We start from the raw sequence: 18488 nt of genomic DNA, 5'->3' as shown, positions 1-18488 counted from the left end.
GGCAACGTGCTTTTCACCGAACCACCCTCAACTTGCCAAACCACTGACTATTGCATCTCTATAGCACTCCATTTCATGGAACACGTCTCCAAGCTTTCCACATAAATCACATGTCTCTTTCAGACACACAAGTGGAAGTCTGTTGAGAACAGTTTTTTCTGAATATCTCTCTTTTAATTGAAGACTCTACCCTAAGCCACGCGCCAAGTGGCATCATTTATATCAAGTGGCAGATCCCTCTGAAGTTGCATGCCCAGTGAGTGTTTTTGTTTAGTACAGAGAAGACGACTACTATTGAATATAAACACTAAAGGAAAAAAAAAAGCCTTGAGGGAAACATCCCATCCAATCTGGAGATGGAGAAAAGAAACGACTAATAGCACAAACACTTGCTCTACAATTAAGCATGTACCTTGTAAAAGAGTCAAAGACATTTTTCTCTAATAAAAAGGTATTTGTCGCAATGCCATAAAAGTAATTACACATGTCTTTTACCTTCTAAAGCAGGTTTTTAAAATATATCTGTGTCTAGCAAGAATTTCATTCTGCCATTCATCACAGGAAAAATCAAAAACAGGGGAGGTCGGAAAATTAAAATTATGTGACAGGGTCACAGCAAAACCTCTGAACCACAGAAGTCCCAAAATTTAGTTCACTTTAACCAACAGACTACGGTTTATTTACCCCCTACGTAGCATACTTTCTACAAGAATGCCAAAAGCCAATTTCTCTGAAAACTCAGCTACTTCAATTTTGCAAAAATTGACTTTTTCTCTGATGCTTTCAAAGAAGGGAAATTAATTTCTGCTCCCATTAGGCAAAGCTTTGATTTGTCAGCTTCATAGCCTGGAGTCGTCCGTACAAGGAAAGGATATATGTATGACCAGCTGATCTGACCACAGAGGAAGCACAAGACGCTGTCGACCAGCACTTCAAAGAGCAGCTTTTGGCTTCTGTCTTCAGTTTTCTACATGGGAAAAAAGTCCAATAAAAGTCCAAAATTACAAATTGAATCTAAAAGACTGTACTCATCAGTGGCCAACACTGTTAAAACAGGGAGAATTTTAGGCTCCCTGCTTTCAATGGTGTCTTTTTGGTTTCCACTTTCTCCTCCTTCTAGACTTCAGAATTTTTAATACTTGCACCTCTATTAATGTTGCAGCATCTTTCCAAGAAGGGAGAAAATCAAACTGACATGTTAAAACTAATTTTCTAACTGAGATGAAATTTTAGAAAGTCATTATTTTTCAAAGCTTTAATGGTCAATTCAGAGGGCAGTGAACAGCGCTCAAATCTAACCCACAAAACACTGAGTATTTTTGTGTCTACATTTAAAAACAAATGATCTAAGCTTCCCTGAAGAGCTCTGTTCTCCCCTAACATCTGAACTGAAAGCAACAAGAAAATCTAGTGTTACTCATTTCAAAATTAAATAGTAAAAAACCTATTTGTATGACTCTGTATAACCTCTCCGAAGACTTAATTTCTTTACAGATAAAATGAAGGTAACAGTACCAAACTGTAAAGATAAATAAGCTTTTTAAGTTTATTTTAAGTGCAAGGCATTGTGTCTTGCAAAAAATCATGATTCTGAAGTTGGAATTTCAAGTCAATATAAGAGTAGGATTCAAATCTTAACTCTCTCTTGCTAGGTGTGTTACTCTGGGCAAGTTACTCAGGGCAACTCTTGAGTTTATTTATCTGTAAAATGGGGGTGCTAAAATTCTTATAAGTAGATAAAATATAAATATGAAGCAATAAGAAGAGTGTCTGGCAAAGAGATGTTTAATTAAGTAGCTTATTTTAATTTTTTAAATTATTCAGAATAAATAGAGTTATTTCAAGTCAGGTTAATTCAACAACTTTAATTCCTAGACCTACAGACCCATATGTCCTGTTTTAAAACTATATTTAAAATGAGGCCTTATTGGAACTTGCTCTTTGAATTTCAGACTCTTGTATTTTATCTTGCAGTGATTCTGTTCAAACTTTAGTTTTGACTGAAATAGGGAAAGAAATTGTCAAATTTCAGAGAAGGCATACCTCAGCATCTTAGTATTAGATGATTTTTTTCTCAGTCAAGAAAACCCCAGGGGAAAATTCAGACAGGATAAAAATCTGTCTCCATCTTCCCCTGCCCACCAGCTCCATACTCCCCCTCTTCTCTAGCCACAACTGCTGGCATTATTTGCCCTACTTTGCAGGATTTATCAACTGTTTTAACAAGGACTCTATGTATCAAAACGTGTTGTTTTTGTTTTTAAGGAAGTCAAAAAGGAACAACACAGAAAAGCACAATGGATTCTTCCTTTAATCAGTGTTAAAAACATCTCTCTTATCACATAAATGCAAACCTATATGGCCAAAAATTAAAATTTTTTGATTAGTGTCATCTAATCCATAATACAAGCAACCCTAGCTAGCAAAGGATGGTGAAGTATCATCATTTTCACTGCAGGCTAGCCAGATGGGGAACGTGACAACAGCATGTTTTTCATCAGAACACTGATGAACTTCCCATGCAAAACCAATCCCAAAGAACTTTATTTGGTAACTTTTTATGAATCATGTAGCATTCTCTGTTACAGGAATATTCCAAGTTGAGTATCTCCCTTTATTTATGATACACGGCCCTGACTATAAACATCTTGTTTACACTGACTCCAACACAGGCAACACTTGTTTTAACCAACAAGATCATTTGCCTATGAATTGTCCCAGGACATTTTTACTGTTACAAAGAAAGGAAGTACTGCCTGCTAGAAATGGAACATTGAGTTTCAGAGCTGCTTTTTCACTTACTGGATCATCAGACCTGCTACAGTCATCCACCCCTGCTCTGAAGCCCAAACACCCTTCTGGCTGGGATGCTGGATGCAGAAGTCTATATTGTATGGTCCCTTTTAGTCCTAGAAATTGTTACAGCAAAACCAAGTCAGATATTTTCCTATGGCTTGTATTTAAAGACATGCCGGCCTAGCCCAGTCCCCACCGTTACCAATGAAATTTGTGAAGGCTATGTTTATATTTGTCCTTGCCTCAATTCTGATTTATCTACACCTCACCACTTCCAGAGCACAAATGGAAACACAACTCCACGGAGAGCTTCTATCATTTAATAATGATAGAACTTTGCTTCTGCACAAAGAACACAGCTCATCAACTGCATTCACAGATATTTTGTCATCTTAGTGTCAGCGAGGCCAGTTGTGTTTTCATTGTACTCTGTTGACATGAGTCTGAAAAATAATTCCCTGTGTGTGACTGCATTGTTTTCCCCAAGTAGCAGCATCAAGATCTTCTGAGTTTGCAGTCAAAGGCCCTTATTTTGTCAGTAAGGAAGGTGAGGTTCAAGAAGATGATATAATTTGTCCAGGTTTTTCTATCTTATACAGCTAGATAGAAAGATCTCTGAAACCAGAAGCCCAGCCCTCCTGATCTCTCTTTCCATGCCAAGAATCTTCTTCACATGCTAGGGTTTGTGGACTTCGGATCACCACCCTGAATGTACATTTTGACTTTTTAGTTTGTTGCAACAAGCATAATTTCACTAAACTTTATTTCTTAATTTGCAGAATGGGAACAATAAGTTACTACCATAGTAAGGTGGATATAAGCAGTTAGAAAAATCTAAAACTGTGTATTGAAGTAGATTCCAACTTCATTCTGGTACAAGAACAACTTATGGGTTATTTTAGAATAGGGTGAAAACTCTTTATATCACTACTGTCACATGGACTCCAAAAGCTTGTTTGTTGGGGGGGGGGGGCGGTTCATGGTCCAAGAATCAAACCTAGGCCTCCTGCATGGAAGGCAAGCATTCTGTCACTGAACTACCCATGCAACCACACTCCAAAAGTTTTGAATAATGAAATTTGGAGAGAAATGTTGTTCAAACCTAGAATACTAAAACTGGACGTAACCCAAATCCCATAGTAGATCATTTTTGCTCAAACTATTTTTTAAAATTATTTCAGTTTTCTATCCTGACAAAAACTTTCAAGCTTAAGTATAGGCAGTAGGGAGTTAGAACTGTCATTCTACGAATGTCTTAGTTCCCCAAATCATCATATATTAATTAAATGCAATCCTCACTCACTTACTGCTGAAAGCAATGTTTTCATCACTCAGCATTTCTTTACATTTCAGCAAGTCATTTATGGGCAATGGCATGTAAAGAAAGCTGAAAAATGCCACCTCAGCTAGAGCGGGGAGAAATGAGACTTGATAAATGTTTAATATTCCCAGGAAAGCGTTGGATGGTGCTTTCCTGATAAAAAGGAGAACAGTGATGAGACGGGGAGATGAGAGGACTCCTAAAATCACCAAGATGTTAGCTCTCTTTCTTCAGGAACCTGCTTTGGCTCTTTTTTTAAGTCAAATATCCTGAAGCTAGTAATTTATATCTAGTAAAGTTAAAAAATATATATTAGTCCATAATTTCTGCAAGAAAACATAAAGATGAAAAAAACTTTTTCCAATCAGTTACTCCCATCATGAGCGAAATTCATCTCCCAGCAGGATGGTCTGTTTGGGGTTCAAGGTGCCAGGATCCTGATGGAAAATGGGGAACATTCAATTCATGCCTCTGCAGGTCTCCCCTCGAACTTCTAAAACAACTCACATCAAAACAGCAGTGGCTCACAATCTTCTCCTGGACGGAGGGAGTGTTTTACACTGGCACAGGTATGAGTCCTCTACGCAGTAAAAACGATGGGGGACCAGAGGGTTTCAGGTGTGCATAAGTGTTTTCCCCTCCCTTCCTTCAGGCAGGTGGTTTAGTCCTAGCACCAAGCTAAGATACAGCTCTAACAGGCTATTTACTCTTGGAAAAAGAAGAGTATGTGTAATTTTAAGTAGGAAGAAAGTAGCAGTTCCATCTCGAGGGAGAATTCAGTAAATCCCTGGCCCGTCCCCTCCCCCAATACCTTATTCTCACCCCCTTACCGGTTCAAACTCCTCCTCCCCCAAACCACTTCCCCCAGTAATGATACCGAATTTCAGCCTGCTTTTGCATTCTCCAACCTGGTGAAACACGGATCCTTTCGCTTGATAAAGACACGCCAATCGGCCTCCTAGTTCCCTGAGCTATAGTGCAAGGATCGAAGCGCCGGAAGATGAGGAGGGTGGAGGGCAGTGGGGGATGGATCCGGATTACGGCAGGTTCAGCCTGAGAAGACATGCGGTTTCGCTCCAGATCCGCTGCTGGAACCGGCAAATGCTGCGCCGGGCGGCGCTCTCCCGGACAGGGGTCAGCAGCGCCGGGGAGCGTGAGGACCCCAACTTACCCAACGGCGGTGAAATCCAGGGAGGCGAAGGAGGGGCTTTGGTGTAAAATGCGGGGTCTGTGCAAAGTCTGATTAATGCACTGAAAGGAAGAACAAGTGCCAGCACAGCGGAATCCCACCCAACTCTGGAAAACCAAAGATCCCGAAAATTCCGAAAGCGAAACTGCAAGCAGGACTCGAGAAGTTTGGGGACAGTCTCACAGGCTTCCCGCCATCGTCTCAGGACTCTGGGGCACCAAAAACACCATCCGAAACAAGTCCCCGATGGGAGTGACAGTCGTGCGTAGCCAGCGCCGCGGCCGCGGGAAGTAGTGGGTTCTTAACGCGTGGAGGGCTCCAGCGCGAGAGCACCGCAAGGGCCTGGGCCCCCTCAGTTCCTGAGGCAATAGTCGGCCTGGCTCCTACCCACGTCTCCTTTCCTCCCTTCGTCCTCTCCTCCCCAAAAGAAAGAGAAACTTCGGCCCTGAAAGACGGCCGTGGAATCTTCTTTGTAGTGGCTCGTGCGTGGCATACACGTCCACAGCGCAACCCGATGCAAAATCGCGAGCTCGGAGCGAGGGAACGAATTGTGCGGCGACGTCAGGAGGAGGAGGGGAGGCTCAAACGGTCGTTCACAAGCAAAGAGCCATTTTAGGTGGTTTCCACTTAGGCGAAGCCGCCTCGGTTGCCCCCGGAGGAGACGTCCCCGCGAAAGACGCGCGCTTCGCGCAGGCTGGAGCAGCCCGGCCGCGCACCGGGATGTGGGGACGAAACGCGTCTTGGCTGGAGCGCTGCGGCTGGGACCGCCTCGGCACCCAGGTGGGAAGGAGAAACCTGCCGCCGCGTCCCCAACGCGGTGACGCTGCCCCACGTTCCTGCCCTGGGACACCTCGAGCGAGAGGCCCCTAAGGCAATGCGGCGTCCGACCAAGTCGCAGGAAGAGCCGATCCTGTGGTTCCCTCCTCTAGGCCCCTGCAAGCGCCCAGACACCACGCACTGCAGTAACGACAAACCTGGCCCACGTTCTCTTTCCAACCTGTTTTCAAACGCCTGGGGGAACTTTGCAGCTGCGCGGTCAGTCTCGCAGGCCCCCCAAAAAAGGTCCCGGACCCACCCTTAATGGGCTCACTGGGGCCCCGCGGCCCGCCCTCCAGGGACCTTCCCACGGACACTGCCGCGCGACCTCCGCTAGGCGGCCACGTCCTGGCCACGAGCGACCCCTGTCGGGGAGCCGAATCCAACCAAGCTATGTTCCGACATTCCGGGTAGCTCTCTTCGTAGCTAGGCTTTGCTTGCTTTCCCCATTTCGGGCTTCGGTTTTGCCCCCGAGCTCCACTCCCAGAGCCTCCTGGGCACCAGATCTGGCCTTTCCTCCGCCCCTCGCCGCCCCAAATCCCCCTGCGACAGCCTGTTGGTCCGCACCGCCCAAGGACGCCTCTCTCCGACCCGCCCCTCTCGGAGCCCAACCTGAGGAAGGGGCTCTTTCTGTCCCCATCCCCCACGTTTCCTGCAGCGCAACGCGGAAAAGTAACGAGGGCAATGCCTAGCCCCGACCCCAGACCTCTCGAACCAGCGATCTCGCTTTTCTGCCCTGGCTTTTCTCGCCTTCCCTCCCCGCGCCTCCGCAGCGCTCGGCCCCCCCCACCCCCATATTCCACCCCACCGAGGTGCGAGAAGGAGCAGGAGTCCCCCGGCTCAGGGCAGCGCGCCTCCAACACACACACACACACACACACACACACACACACACACACACACACACCCTCCCCGAGTGCCACCAGCCCGATGACAAGGAAAACCTGGGGGCAGTCCTCTGGATAAACACCTCCCCTGTTCCATTTACTCGGGACTTTAACCGCACAGAATCCAGGATAGGGAGCAGAGAAAGAACTTGTCTGCTGGAAAGCCGAAATAAATTATTACCTCTGCCCTCATGTATTTTTCACCACGTGTCAGCAATTTGTCACGTCAAATCATGGCAAGGTCTGGTTCCAAGACACTTTGGGCTGCACACGCAGGCATGCACAATTATCCAAACACCAAGGCTCAGATGCCCCAAGCCGCACCACCGGCACCCTTCCGCCCACCAGCTCTCCACCCTTCTCCCCTCTGGCAAAGGACTTTCCACACACATTCGCTGACAACCGGGAAAAAAAAAACTAGGGCAGCTTTTTCCTTCTCTTTTCCCTCTTAATTCGCTAAAGTAGCTCCTGGGGTAACTAAAGAGAGTCGAAACTAAGGAATGGCAACTCCGGTTGGGTTTTTTCCCACTTCAAAACCTTTATTTTCAGTTTTTAAGAGACACCTTAGCCCGCCATATTGAAACTGGCACGGTTTATAAACACTCATTCACCGCAGTTGTAACGCGTCCAATAACACTCACGGATGTTTCAGGCTCTGGACGAGCGTCTGGCAAGAGCATCGCAACCACTTTCCACCCCCAAAGCTCCCCTCTTCCCGGCTAATCCCCTCCCGTCGCCCGGGGTCAAAATAAAAATATCTGGCAGTTTACGGTTGCTTTTTGGCGGATTTAACCAAAACACAACACACACATTGAAAATGAAAACTCCAGAGTCGGATCAGGTTAGTAATTTTGAAAGGAGGTCACATGAGAATAGACAACAGGAAAGCCCCAAGTGACAGGATATTACTTATAAGAAAAAAAAAATGAACAAAAAGATCATCCACGTAGAAGCACGCTCCGAAACTACTACTGACAATCTCATTTTAGGTGCATAAGCAAATGCATCCAAAAGGGCTATTCCAAAGATACTCGGGATTTTATTTAATTTCTTGCTGTTCTCCAATCCTTCCCCCACCATATCCTTCTCGCTCTTCGCCCCAATACGCACACTTCTCACACCACCACCACCAAAAAAAATAAATAAATAAAAAGAAGGAACCACAGCAAGGACGGGAGCGAGGGGCCAGGAGCCGCCGCGTTGCAAAAAAAAGAGTGAACAAATGCGGAAGGTGCGCGGCACTGGGGACTCGGCGGTGCCGCGGGCGCGCACTGAGGACACACTTTGCAACTACGGGCGGACTCCCGCACCGCCGAGCTTTGCAAAGCCCAGAAACGCGAAGGCGGGGAAAGGGGAGCAAAAATGACAAACCCGGGCACAGAGCACAGTTTGAGGTGGCTTTTTTCCCTCCTCCTTCTCCTCTCTTTTCCTCCTCTCCCCACCCCCCACTCCCGGCTGGCTTGGGGCTTCCCTTTTTTTTACACGCTGGAAAAAAAGCTGACCGGCACGCTCAACCTGCCAGCCGGAGAGCTCGTCCTACCTGGTGAAGTTTGTCTTCCCCGCGACGTGGAAGAAGGCCCCGCACCCTGGCACCACCGTGCAGGGCGCCTAGGCCCCCTGGCTCGCTCCCTGGCTCGCCCTGGCTCTCGGCACCCGCGATCTCGCCCGCCCGCCGGCTCCCCGCCGCCGCCTCCCTCGCACACCCGCTCTTGTCCTCCCGCTCCCACTACAGCCTCCTTCCAATATGGCATCCTCGCTGTGCGCATGCCCGGCACTCTTTTTTAAGATTATTATTTTTTTCTTTTATGCAGCGAACTCCTTCAATGACCTTTTCCGGCGTTTGCAAAATTTTCTAAGCCAATTAGCCTGTGTTTCGTTCTCCACTCCCTCTCTCTGCCCCCGCCACTGCACACAAAACCCCACGCCGCGCACTGCGCACACAGATTTCATGCTCACCCTCTCCCTCCCCGCCCCACTCCCCTTCCTTCTTTTCTTTAGCTCCCTTCATACATCATCTGCCGAAAGTTCAAATCACTGGCGTTTCAGGGAAAACTGGAAAAACTCAGCATTTGACTGGATGCTTTTTGGGTTCTCTGTTTGCTACCACCTTTTCTCCCTCGAGGAACTCCTCTGTTGATAAAGTGCACAAACTTGCACTCTATCCACCGATGCTTCGTTTCCAGCGGAGAAACGTTCAATTAAAATAAGCAGCCTTTACCCCGCCCACTTCGCCCCACCCCGAACTTCAATTGAACGTTTTCTATACAGATTCAAATGTTTTCTTACCCCTCCGGGACGGCTGGATGAGGCCAGGGAGAGATTTTCCAGGGAAACGTGCCCCAAGGGGGAGAGAATTAAGTAGGGGCTGCTGGGGCGAGCTTTGCAGCTGCGTCCTGCGGGGCTGGGGCAGGGCCAGATAACGAGGCTCGCGCAGCATCTTCTAGGGCCCCTCCAGGGCCAGAACGACCGAAAAGGGCACCTGGCAGGGGCTGGTATTGTAGGGAGGGAAAAGAATTCTTTGAGGACTTGCCGGAGGAAGCGTGCCCACGGCAATATGTTAGAGGGAACCCGAGGCCGCGCAGCCACGTCCAGGCTGGATTGCTATCCGGCTTCTACGAGGCCCGCTCGCGCTTCGCCATGGACACGGGTGTGGGCGACCAAGGCGAGGACTTCGGGTTGGGGCGCAAAGGACCTCCCGGGCCTTCCCCGCAGTGTATGGGCAGAGACTGAAGGAAATGCCCCAGTGGGGAAGCGCTGGCGATTGCCGAGTGGGCAGCACCGAGAGCATGCCAAGGGTGGGGAGGCGTTGGGATTGGTTTTGGTTTGGTCATGATTTGCCTAGGAAGTAGGAAACGGGGATGTTCAGTCAGGTTTTTTAGTGGGTTTTATTTTTTCCATGTCAAGGGGGTTAAATTCCCCCAGAATCTCCCAACTCTATGTCCACCTCCTTGCCACTAACCCCGCTCGCCAACCTCTCCAACTCCCAGGAAGCAGGGAGATCCGGCGGTCCTAGAGGCCCCCGTAGGCTCGCAGATACCCCTTCCCGCCCTCTGCCGGAGGCAGGAAGGGACCCCCTCTGTGCGGTCACTGAGAAGGCTGCCCCGTCACCACAAGGAGCTCCGGCAACGTGATCAGGGGTCGCGGGTGGAGAACTCGAAGCCGCTCGTAAGGGCTGGGAGCAGTTTTCCGAGACATGGCGCGATGGAATGAGGAGAGAAGGTGACCGCGCACGGGAAGGGTGGGTCCTCCCAGGCGAGTCCTCTCCCCGACCGCGGGCCCCAGAAGGCATCCATTCCGACCCCCCGCCAGGCCCGCTAATAAAGAAGAATCACCGGAGGGGCTTGCCCGGGAAGGGCTCTCCCCAAACCCCGGCATTTCAGAGCGCCTTTCCACCCGAATGGCACCAGAGCTCGGAGACCCGAAGCTGCGTCGGGAGCAATGAGACCCTACGCATGTCCAGTCTGGGGAAGCCATATTTCCTTGAGTTCTGGATGAAGCTTTACGAGGTCTTAAAATGCCTCCACCCATCTGGTCACTTGAGTCTTATGTGCACCAACCTCCTTTGGACAGATAAGCCACCTGAAACCCAGAAGTGTCAAGCTACCTACAGTCGCAGGTACTCGGCGGCAAAGTTCAAACTCCAGCCCAAGTCTGTGAACCCTCTACCCCCTTGGTTCCCTCATCTTGAGACACCAAGACGGAGCCCCAGGCTCTATCCCCTGAAGGTCGCTGAAGGAAGGGACTCCTCAAACTGTCCCGGCCCACTAGCCCCGCCCCACCGCGGATCGCCCACATTTGCGCCCGGAGGAGGCTCCAAATTCAGTCTCCGAGGCTTCGAATAGCCTCGGCTCCAGACACTCTTAATGCTTAGCTTTGGCCTTTGGTCTCAAATACCCACGTCACCTCTTCTTGCTCCTTCACACAGCGGGCCCCGGATGGGGTGTTAAATGCGCACCCGGGCGGCCCTATCTCCTGAGTGCAGGAGACCCGGCCCTGGAACCCTTCTCCCCGCAGGGGCGCGCGGGCTTGGGGGAGGCCGAAGCACAGCCCTCCCCGCGGTCCCCGCCCTCGCCCTCCCCCGGGGCAAGCCTTGCGCTGCGCCTGCGGCTTGGACCGTGACCCCGTGGGGTCCCGGGGGCCACGTCCCCCACTGCGTGTGTTCCAAACCTCTCAGACTATCGCTTCCCGCCCCCCTCGGCAGGACTTCCGGGAGGTTCCTGTTTTGAGAGAGAATGCAATCCGTGGTCCCTCCCCGCGAGCGGGGATGACCGTGGGTTGCAGCCAGCCACTGCGCTTTTTCAGGTTTGTTTACCAGTGTTAAGTAATTATTATGCTCGGGACGCTGTTTCATCAAAATTTTAAAAAATGCAAAAGAACACTTAACCCCCAGTTCAAGAATGGTAGAAGCAACATTTTACCTGATTGCTCCAAAGTAGTTGAATCTCTTTACGTTTTTAGGACTCAAGTCCCTGTATAGCTTTGCCGGTGTGTCCAGGAAACAGTGTAAAGTTACATTTTTTTTTTGTACCCACCATGATTTAGGGACAAAAATCTTGAAACCATAGTACGCTGTGGTTGCATTATTATAGAGAATTTAAGTGCTATCTATTGTGAAATTTCTCGAAGTTCGGGTCCCTTCTACTTTCCTATTGCTTTTCCTTCGTGACGTCTTGAACGTTCCTTGACTTTCTTTTTTCCACCCTCCCTCCTTTCTCCTTTATCCAAGGACACCAATGAGGAAAATGAAAATTGGCTAGAAGATTCCCGGAGGCAATTAAAGTGGCCCCTTTATCCCACTTCAATACCTTCCAACTTTCATTTTTATTTCAGAACCAGACACTTGAGGGATATGGATATTCCAGATATAGGAGACACCTTAAATCAATTAAGGATGAAAAATCCAACGTATTCAGGTAAATCATGGGAGAAAATGTGAATGCTTTTTCAAAGTGAAAAAAAAAAGCCATAGACTCCAATTCAAGGAAATTTAGCCATGCAGATCTCATAATTAACACCATAAGACCCCTCTACATATTGTTAACATTTTCTAAAAGTCTTGGCAATAAGCCTTTGATCACACCAACTGACTGTAAATGTTACTTCATTCCTAAGTTAGGTCCAAAACATGAGTTTTGTCACTTTTGAAATGCAGTACAGATCTACATTATGTCTTCAGATGGGCTTTGAAATTCTTCAATATAAATGAGGGTAAACTATACAGATGGTTTTTATTTAGTTGTAAAATATTTAGGTGCTGTTCCATTTGTTTGATGATGCAACCCAAAAGCACACATTAGGAATCTAAAATATCAATGGAAAAGTTTATCACTCATAGTGTGTGAGTCCCTAAGGGTTACTTCACACACAAAAAAAATTATTGCGGTAGAGTTGAAAATTATGTGTATATAACCTGTTATTTATATTAATGAATAATACATTAATCTTCACACTAAGGAAAATGTTGGTCAGTTTACTCATAGCTGTTCCATCTTTAAGTTATTATTAGCCACTGAGAGAAGGAAATGTCTTAAAGAAGAGAGCCATTATGCTTTCTTAAAAAAGAAAAGATTCTGTTAGCACATATATTTCTGGTAAAATTTCCCATTTTTAACATTTTCAGGTATATAATTTGGTGATGTTAATTCTTTGTACTTTCTTAATATAGAGAATATTTAATGAGATAATGAACATACTAGCTAAACACAAAAGATGGGAGGAGAAAATAGGTCAGAAGCAGACATCTGAAGAATTGTGCAATCTTCTCTCTCCCCAAGTCTTTAAACCAAAATGTTTTCTCTTAGGCAACTGAAGGTAGTGTTTCTCATCACCCTTCCAAATCACTAGAAGTGAAATCTAAAGACACTTCCCTTGGTTTTTTTTTTTTTTTTTTTTTTTACCTTTTTCTGTACCAGTTATCCCTAGCTGAAGCCTTTGGTTCATGTCACTACTTCATCACTAGTTACCTGTATGACCTTGCATAAGGTAAATGACCTCTCTGAGCCATACTCAGAGTGAAATGAAGGGGTTGGACTAGATATTCTGTAAGGTTCTTTCACATTCTAGGGGGTGTTTATCAATCTACCCCAGCCCAAAGCTACAAATTGGCCATCAATACTATTTCAGTGCAATCTCAGCCAATTTGAAAGGGCAAAAAAGTAGACTCTGGGCTCACAAAGAGGAAAAAAGCTCAAGTAACCAGCTCTGTGGGGACAGAGGAAGGAGCGTTTTCTTTGTCCTACTACCCTGAAGCAAAGATCTTCCTCAGGCCACATCTCTGCCTAGTTTAGATTACGATTATTTTTTTTGCATTGACTATATGGGTTTTTACCTGCGCCTATAAGTGTACTGAGTGTGGTGATGCGAAGTGATCCACACATCCCCAGAAACCCTCACTGCTGCCTCTTGTATAACTTGAAGGAGTTTCAAGCTTCCTTGACAACAACAGAAAAAAATAACTGTATACACAGCATATAAAATAAGCATGCCTGAGCCCTCCTATGACATTTAGTTGAAGAGATGAGGTGGTTTACTTGTGAGAGAGCCTTTGACTGATGATCTCTTCTCCATTGAGGAAGACGAATCTCCTGACAGAAATCACTCCCAACTTCCAAGGCAGCTGGCGTGTGTATTTAGGTTTCGTACTATGATGTCCTTCACCTGGAACCTTAATTTTATATTAGATTTAATATTTTAGATCTTGCAGCCTTGCTTCCAGCCGTGGTGAGAGGCAAGGAAGCTGAGGTCCAGGGAGGTTACGTGACAAAGGTCTCAGATAGCAGTGGCAGGGCAGGCACTGCATTGCAGTTATTGGGTTATTCCTCCACTCAGAGACAGCAAAAAAAGGGGGGGGGGGATTTATTTAGTACTTACTTTGCACCAGTAACTTTTCTGGGTACTTTTACATCTACAATAGCTGTTGATATGTGCTAGTCTATGTCATATGTAATAGCTCTTTTAAATGGTTAACAAATATGTTTTAAGTATATATTTCTAGCCCATATGCTTGCACCATGCTTTTTACTGTGGAAGCTGAAGAGTTGTCTGGGACCATCTATATTCTGTAATCCAAATCCTTTACGACCAAGGGTATGTAATGGGGGGGGGGGGGGACAGCACAGGTCAGAGATGTGGTCTGTGCCCCGAAACAGTTTTTTCTCTATTTGTGTTAACTGGCCTGAATGAGGGTGAATTTGGAGCAATGCAAAAGTATGAGTCTCATTGGACTTATAATGTAAAGTAGACTAAACAAACTAAAACAAGCAACCAAAATCCCACATCAAAAAGAAGGTCTCATGTATAAGCACAGTGGGCAGTTTATGTTATATGCACCAACTATTTTAATTAAAGTGCCCAACTATGCTATATAGAGAAAAGATATGTGTTAGGGCTCTGTACAATCCTGATTTTATTGTAGCTTCAAAATGCTCAACCCATCTGTTTTTCACTGTTTGAGTCACTTTAAATGATCTTATTACAGAACAAACAGTTATTATCGTGATCAAGGAAGTGAGAAAGAAAACAAAACTTTTTAAAATAGTTCTATAAAGATTTGATTCGCAGTGCCATCTACTGGAAACAAACATTGACTTGCTTTCAGATTTTTTTAGTTTTATTGTACCAGAAAGAGTGTTGGGATACTAATATCAGTGGTACGGGAAAACTTAGGGCCTTACCATATTTGATTACTTGGAAGCTGTAGTTTTAAACAAACTGAAACATGTGTTTATATCAAATCACCCTTGAATGTTAGACATCTAAAACATGTCCATGCTTCTGTGAAAAGTAAAATCTCTTGCATTTTGCAGATTTTCAAAAATGAGCCATTAAAACTAGGTTTTGAATAGAGGGCTGTGATTTTTTACCTTATGCCAGTCAAGATTTATTTTTGCACTTGGAAATTCTTCCAAATTGAGTATGGCTGATGAATTCTAGGAGAATTTCATTTTAATTTCATGCCTTAGGGAAGGGACTTAAAGACTTTTCAAGGTTTCACAAGAGATTAATATATAAGAAATGAAATAGAAGAAAATGAACTAATTACAAATAAGATCAAACATCAAAAAAAGATTAAACATCCATTTACTTTTATTCATTCAACAGATATTCTTGAATACTGTTGTGTCTGAGGCACTGTTCTGGGATCCGAAATACAATGAACAAATGTGAGCCATGCCACCTTGGAGCTTCCGTTTCATCAAGGAAAGATCAGCAGCAAAGAAATGAATATATAATGTGTCTTGTGGCAGTTAGCACAGTGGAAAAGACTAAAGCAGGAGAACCTATAGAAGGTGACCATGAGAAGGTCCTTCATGAGAAGTGGGGGGTACTGGTATTTTATAAGGGAGGGGCATCGTGGGAACATCTCGACAAGGTGACATTTGAGCAGAGGTCTGAGTGAGGGAAGGAGAGTGTTTCAGGCAGGTGAAAGAATTAGAACAAACACCCTAAGGATGTTTAAAAGGGCTCCATTTTAAAGGAAAATAAATTATATAACATTTTGATGATATTTCAAGCTGTTAATACCTAACTTCCAAATTAATAAGGAGCCCTAGTTGGGGCATGTGGGAGAAAGCAACAAAGTGATCAGTTCAAACATTACAAGTCCATGTGTTCCCGTAGGGATGAATCCCAATTTCCCTGAGTTTGATCATGTTCTTGAATTGAATGGCGCTTTAAAGGTCATCTGGTCAAGCATCTCTCTCATGAGCCACCCTTCCCTAAACAGTCATTCGGCATGGGTTTGAACACCTCACTCCTTCCATAGCCCGCTCCAACTTTGGACCACTCTTACTCGAAAGTTCATCCTAACACTGAACCGTTTCTGTCTTCTGTAGTGTTTGGATGAGCTTAGATGGGGCTCCGGAAAGGCAGAAAGTTCCCTTCCTCCTTTCCCTCCTTGGGTAGTTGGTCTCTTGAGCAGAAGCCCCATTTAAGGATCCAGGAATTGGCTGTGTATGTCACAGGAGACGTGGCCTTCCAGCTGACATGTCAGTGAACTTGGAGTGAAGACTATATCTGGAAATGAATCCATCTACCATCATTGATTCCACTTATATAAGAACTCTTCCAGTGCAGGATGCTTTTTAAGCTTTGTCCTCATATTGGTGAAACAGTGCTTCTCCCAATGCCTTGAAGTCAGTGGAAACAGTAGTTGACTCTGAAAAGCCTTAGTGTTTCACATTCATACCTGCCTTTCATTCCTTGCTTAGTTTGCAGTTATGCTGAACCAGAAATCATTGTGTTGGAGGTTGGGCTACATGAAAACATTGGTAAAAGCTAGTGGTAGTCTTTTTGCCAACCTCACCAGAAGCCTTAGGGGAAGCCCCTGGTTTTCTGTTGAATCAACATCTACCTAATGAAGCAGGTAGAGTATTCGAATTAGAAACCAAAAGGACTTGAATTTAAATCACAGCTCCAAAAAATTAAACTAAGAAGACCTGCCCCTCTGAATACTATGAAGATTAAACCTCTCCTTTAGAGAGATAGAGAGACTGGCATATAATAAAGGCTTAAGACATTCTCCCTGCTCCACCTCCCCCCAGCTCCCCAACTGCCACCTGCTCAAAATGTGCATTGTTCATGAACTTTAAGTTCAGTCTTGTAACATTTTTGAAGTCATGTTTAATAACTATATGTTGAATGATTGACTCAGGTGATCGTACCATTTGTTTTCTACATTACCACAGTCTTGTACCCTATGTGATTGTGCTGGTTTGAAGGGAAGTATGCCCCCTAGAAAAGCTATGTTTTAACCAAAACTCCATTTCATAAGGGTGGAGTGGTCCCTGTTCAATACTGTATGTTTGAAACTGTAATCAGATCATCTCCCTGGATGATGTGATTTAGTCAAGAGTGGATAAACTGGATTAGGTGATGACATGTCTCCACCCATTTGGCTGGATCTTAATTGGTTTATTGGAGTCCTATAAAAGAGGAAATACTTTGGAGAATGAGAGATTCAGAGAGAGCAGAGAATGCTGCAGCACCACGAAGCAGAGAGTCCACCAGCCAGCGACCTTTGGAGATGAAGAAAGAAAATGCCTCCCAGGGAGCTTCATGAAACAGGAAGCCAGGAGAGAAGAAGTTAGTAGATGATGCCATGTTCGCCATGTGCCCTTCCAGCTGAGAGAAGCCCTGACTGTGTCTGCCATACGTCTTTCCAGATGAGAGAGAAACCCTGAACTTTAGCGGCCTTCTTGAACCAAGGTATCTTTCCCTAATACCTTAGACTGGACATTTCTATAGACTTGTTTTAATTGGTACATTTTCTCAGCCTTAGAACTGTAAACTAGCAACTTATTAAAATCCCCTTTTTAAAAACCGTTCCATTTCTGGTATATTGCATTCTGGCAGCTAGCAAACTAGAACAGTAATCCTTTTCCAGCCTTCTACCTTAAGCCTCGTCTTCTCCTCTTATCTTTATCCCTGCTCCATTATTCAATAGTTTCAGTTTCCTGAATATGTAAATAAAATCTTACAAAACAAGAATGTGTCTAGCAACTGACTCATGTTATATTAAAAACCCACAAATTATATTCTACTCATTCAAAACAAAGCCTTGACATATACCAATGCTATATTTCTTTTGTGCAGATTCTTTATAAGTCTTTAAAGGCATAACTAATTTTATTGCCCAATTTAACTCACACCAGCAGTATGTTCCTAAATAAATTGTGTTAAATTCACATGTGATGCAGCCTAAAGTAGTGAAAAAGGGAAATAAGGAATGAAGAGGCTTAGATTTAAAACCAGTGGTGTCCCTAAGTAGCTTCTTTGCAAGTCTGTGAATTTCTTAGAGCCTCGAATTTACCATCTGTGAAAAGGGTATAATAACTTTTGTCATGATTGAGGGGATTTAGGAAGATAATAATATGTTTGGTGATTGTGCAGAGCTTAGACTTGATTGCTTAAAAAAAAAAAATTCCTTTATTCTTCCTTTTTTGCTTAACAATAAACTAAGTTTCCAATTGTAGCCCAAACCATGAGTCAAAAAATACGTAAGAACAGACTAAGCTTGAATTCAGAAATGGAAGAATCTAAGAAAAGTCTGAAGACCCAAATTTAATCTTGATTCATCATCAATCATGTAAAATTTGAGCAAATAGATTCATCTGTTTTTGTCTCAAGATAATACTTTGGCAAAATGACATTGATGAAGATCTTGGGCCAATCTTGGGCCATTTCTACCTCAGGCATGTTGTAAGGCAATGCATAATCCAAGTTATAGTACATTATTGTCTGAGTTCATTCTAGTCATTATGATAGACTTTATATGCTTTCATATTTGTACTCTTGCTTCCAAATGCCCTGGGCTGTCAGAAAAAACAGAGCTATAAAATTTTAAAGTATGGCTTTCTTGTGAATCTTTTGTCAGTATGCCTTTAGCTGCTAAAAAAAAAAAAAAAAAGAAGAAGAAACAGAGGAATATATTTGTAAAACCAGGAAATACTTTGGAACAGAAATATCTCCCTCTTTTTTT

The 18488-nt window shown here is 44.8% G+C and overlaps 2 protein-coding genes across 7 annotated transcripts in view; one reads left to right on the top strand and one right to left on the bottom strand.

Moving 5' to 3' along the window:
* SFMBT2 (Scm like with four mbt domains 2) overlaps positions 1–8705 on the bottom strand; it is a 260454-nt gene extending 251749 nt beyond the window's left edge. For 2 of the 6 annotated variants that reach the window (XM_077169466.1, XM_077169470.1), the window contains exon 1: positions 8550–8664. The gene's annotated coding sequence lies outside the window, so the exon portion shown is untranslated. The other 4 variants (XM_077169475.1, XM_077169468.1, XM_077169467.1 and 1 more) reach the window with 4 other exon arrangements.
* Positions 8706–10140: 1435 nt separating this feature from the next.
* On the top strand, positions 10141–16135 carry LOC143689682 (uncharacterized). Its single transcript, XM_077167880.1, has 3 exons — positions 10141–10625; positions 11840–11922; positions 15110–16135. The coding sequence occupies exons 1-3, from the start codon at positions 10216–10218 to the stop codon at positions 15133–15135; spliced, it is 519 nt and encodes a 172-aa protein (XP_077023995.1). The 5' UTR covers positions 10141–10215; the 3' UTR covers positions 15136–16135.
* Positions 16136–18488: the final 2353 nt, after the last annotated feature.

Source organism: Tamandua tetradactyla, chromosome 7 (genome assembly GCF_023851605.1).
Source record: "Tamandua tetradactyla isolate mTamTet1 chromosome 7, mTamTet1.pri, whole genome shotgun sequence".
NCBI lineage: Eukaryota > Metazoa > Chordata > Mammalia > Pilosa > Myrmecophagidae > Tamandua > Tamandua tetradactyla.
This window is presented reverse-complemented; position numbering and strand designations above follow the sequence as displayed.

Excerpts from the sequence above, each read along its gene's own strand:
- LOC143689682 (XM_077167880.1), top strand. The coding sequence starts at position 10,216 with ATGAGGAGAGAAGGTGACCGCGCACGGGAAGGGTGGGTCCTCCCAGGC. Across the intron at positions 10,626-11,839 it reads CAAGCTACCTACAGTCGCAG|AACCAGACACTTGAGGGATA; the intron begins GTACTCGGCGGC and ends TTTTTATTTCAG. Across the intron at positions 11,923-15,109 it reads GAAAAATCCAACGTATTCAG|ATATTCTTGAATACTGTTGT; the intron begins GTAAATCATGGG and ends TTCATTCAACAG.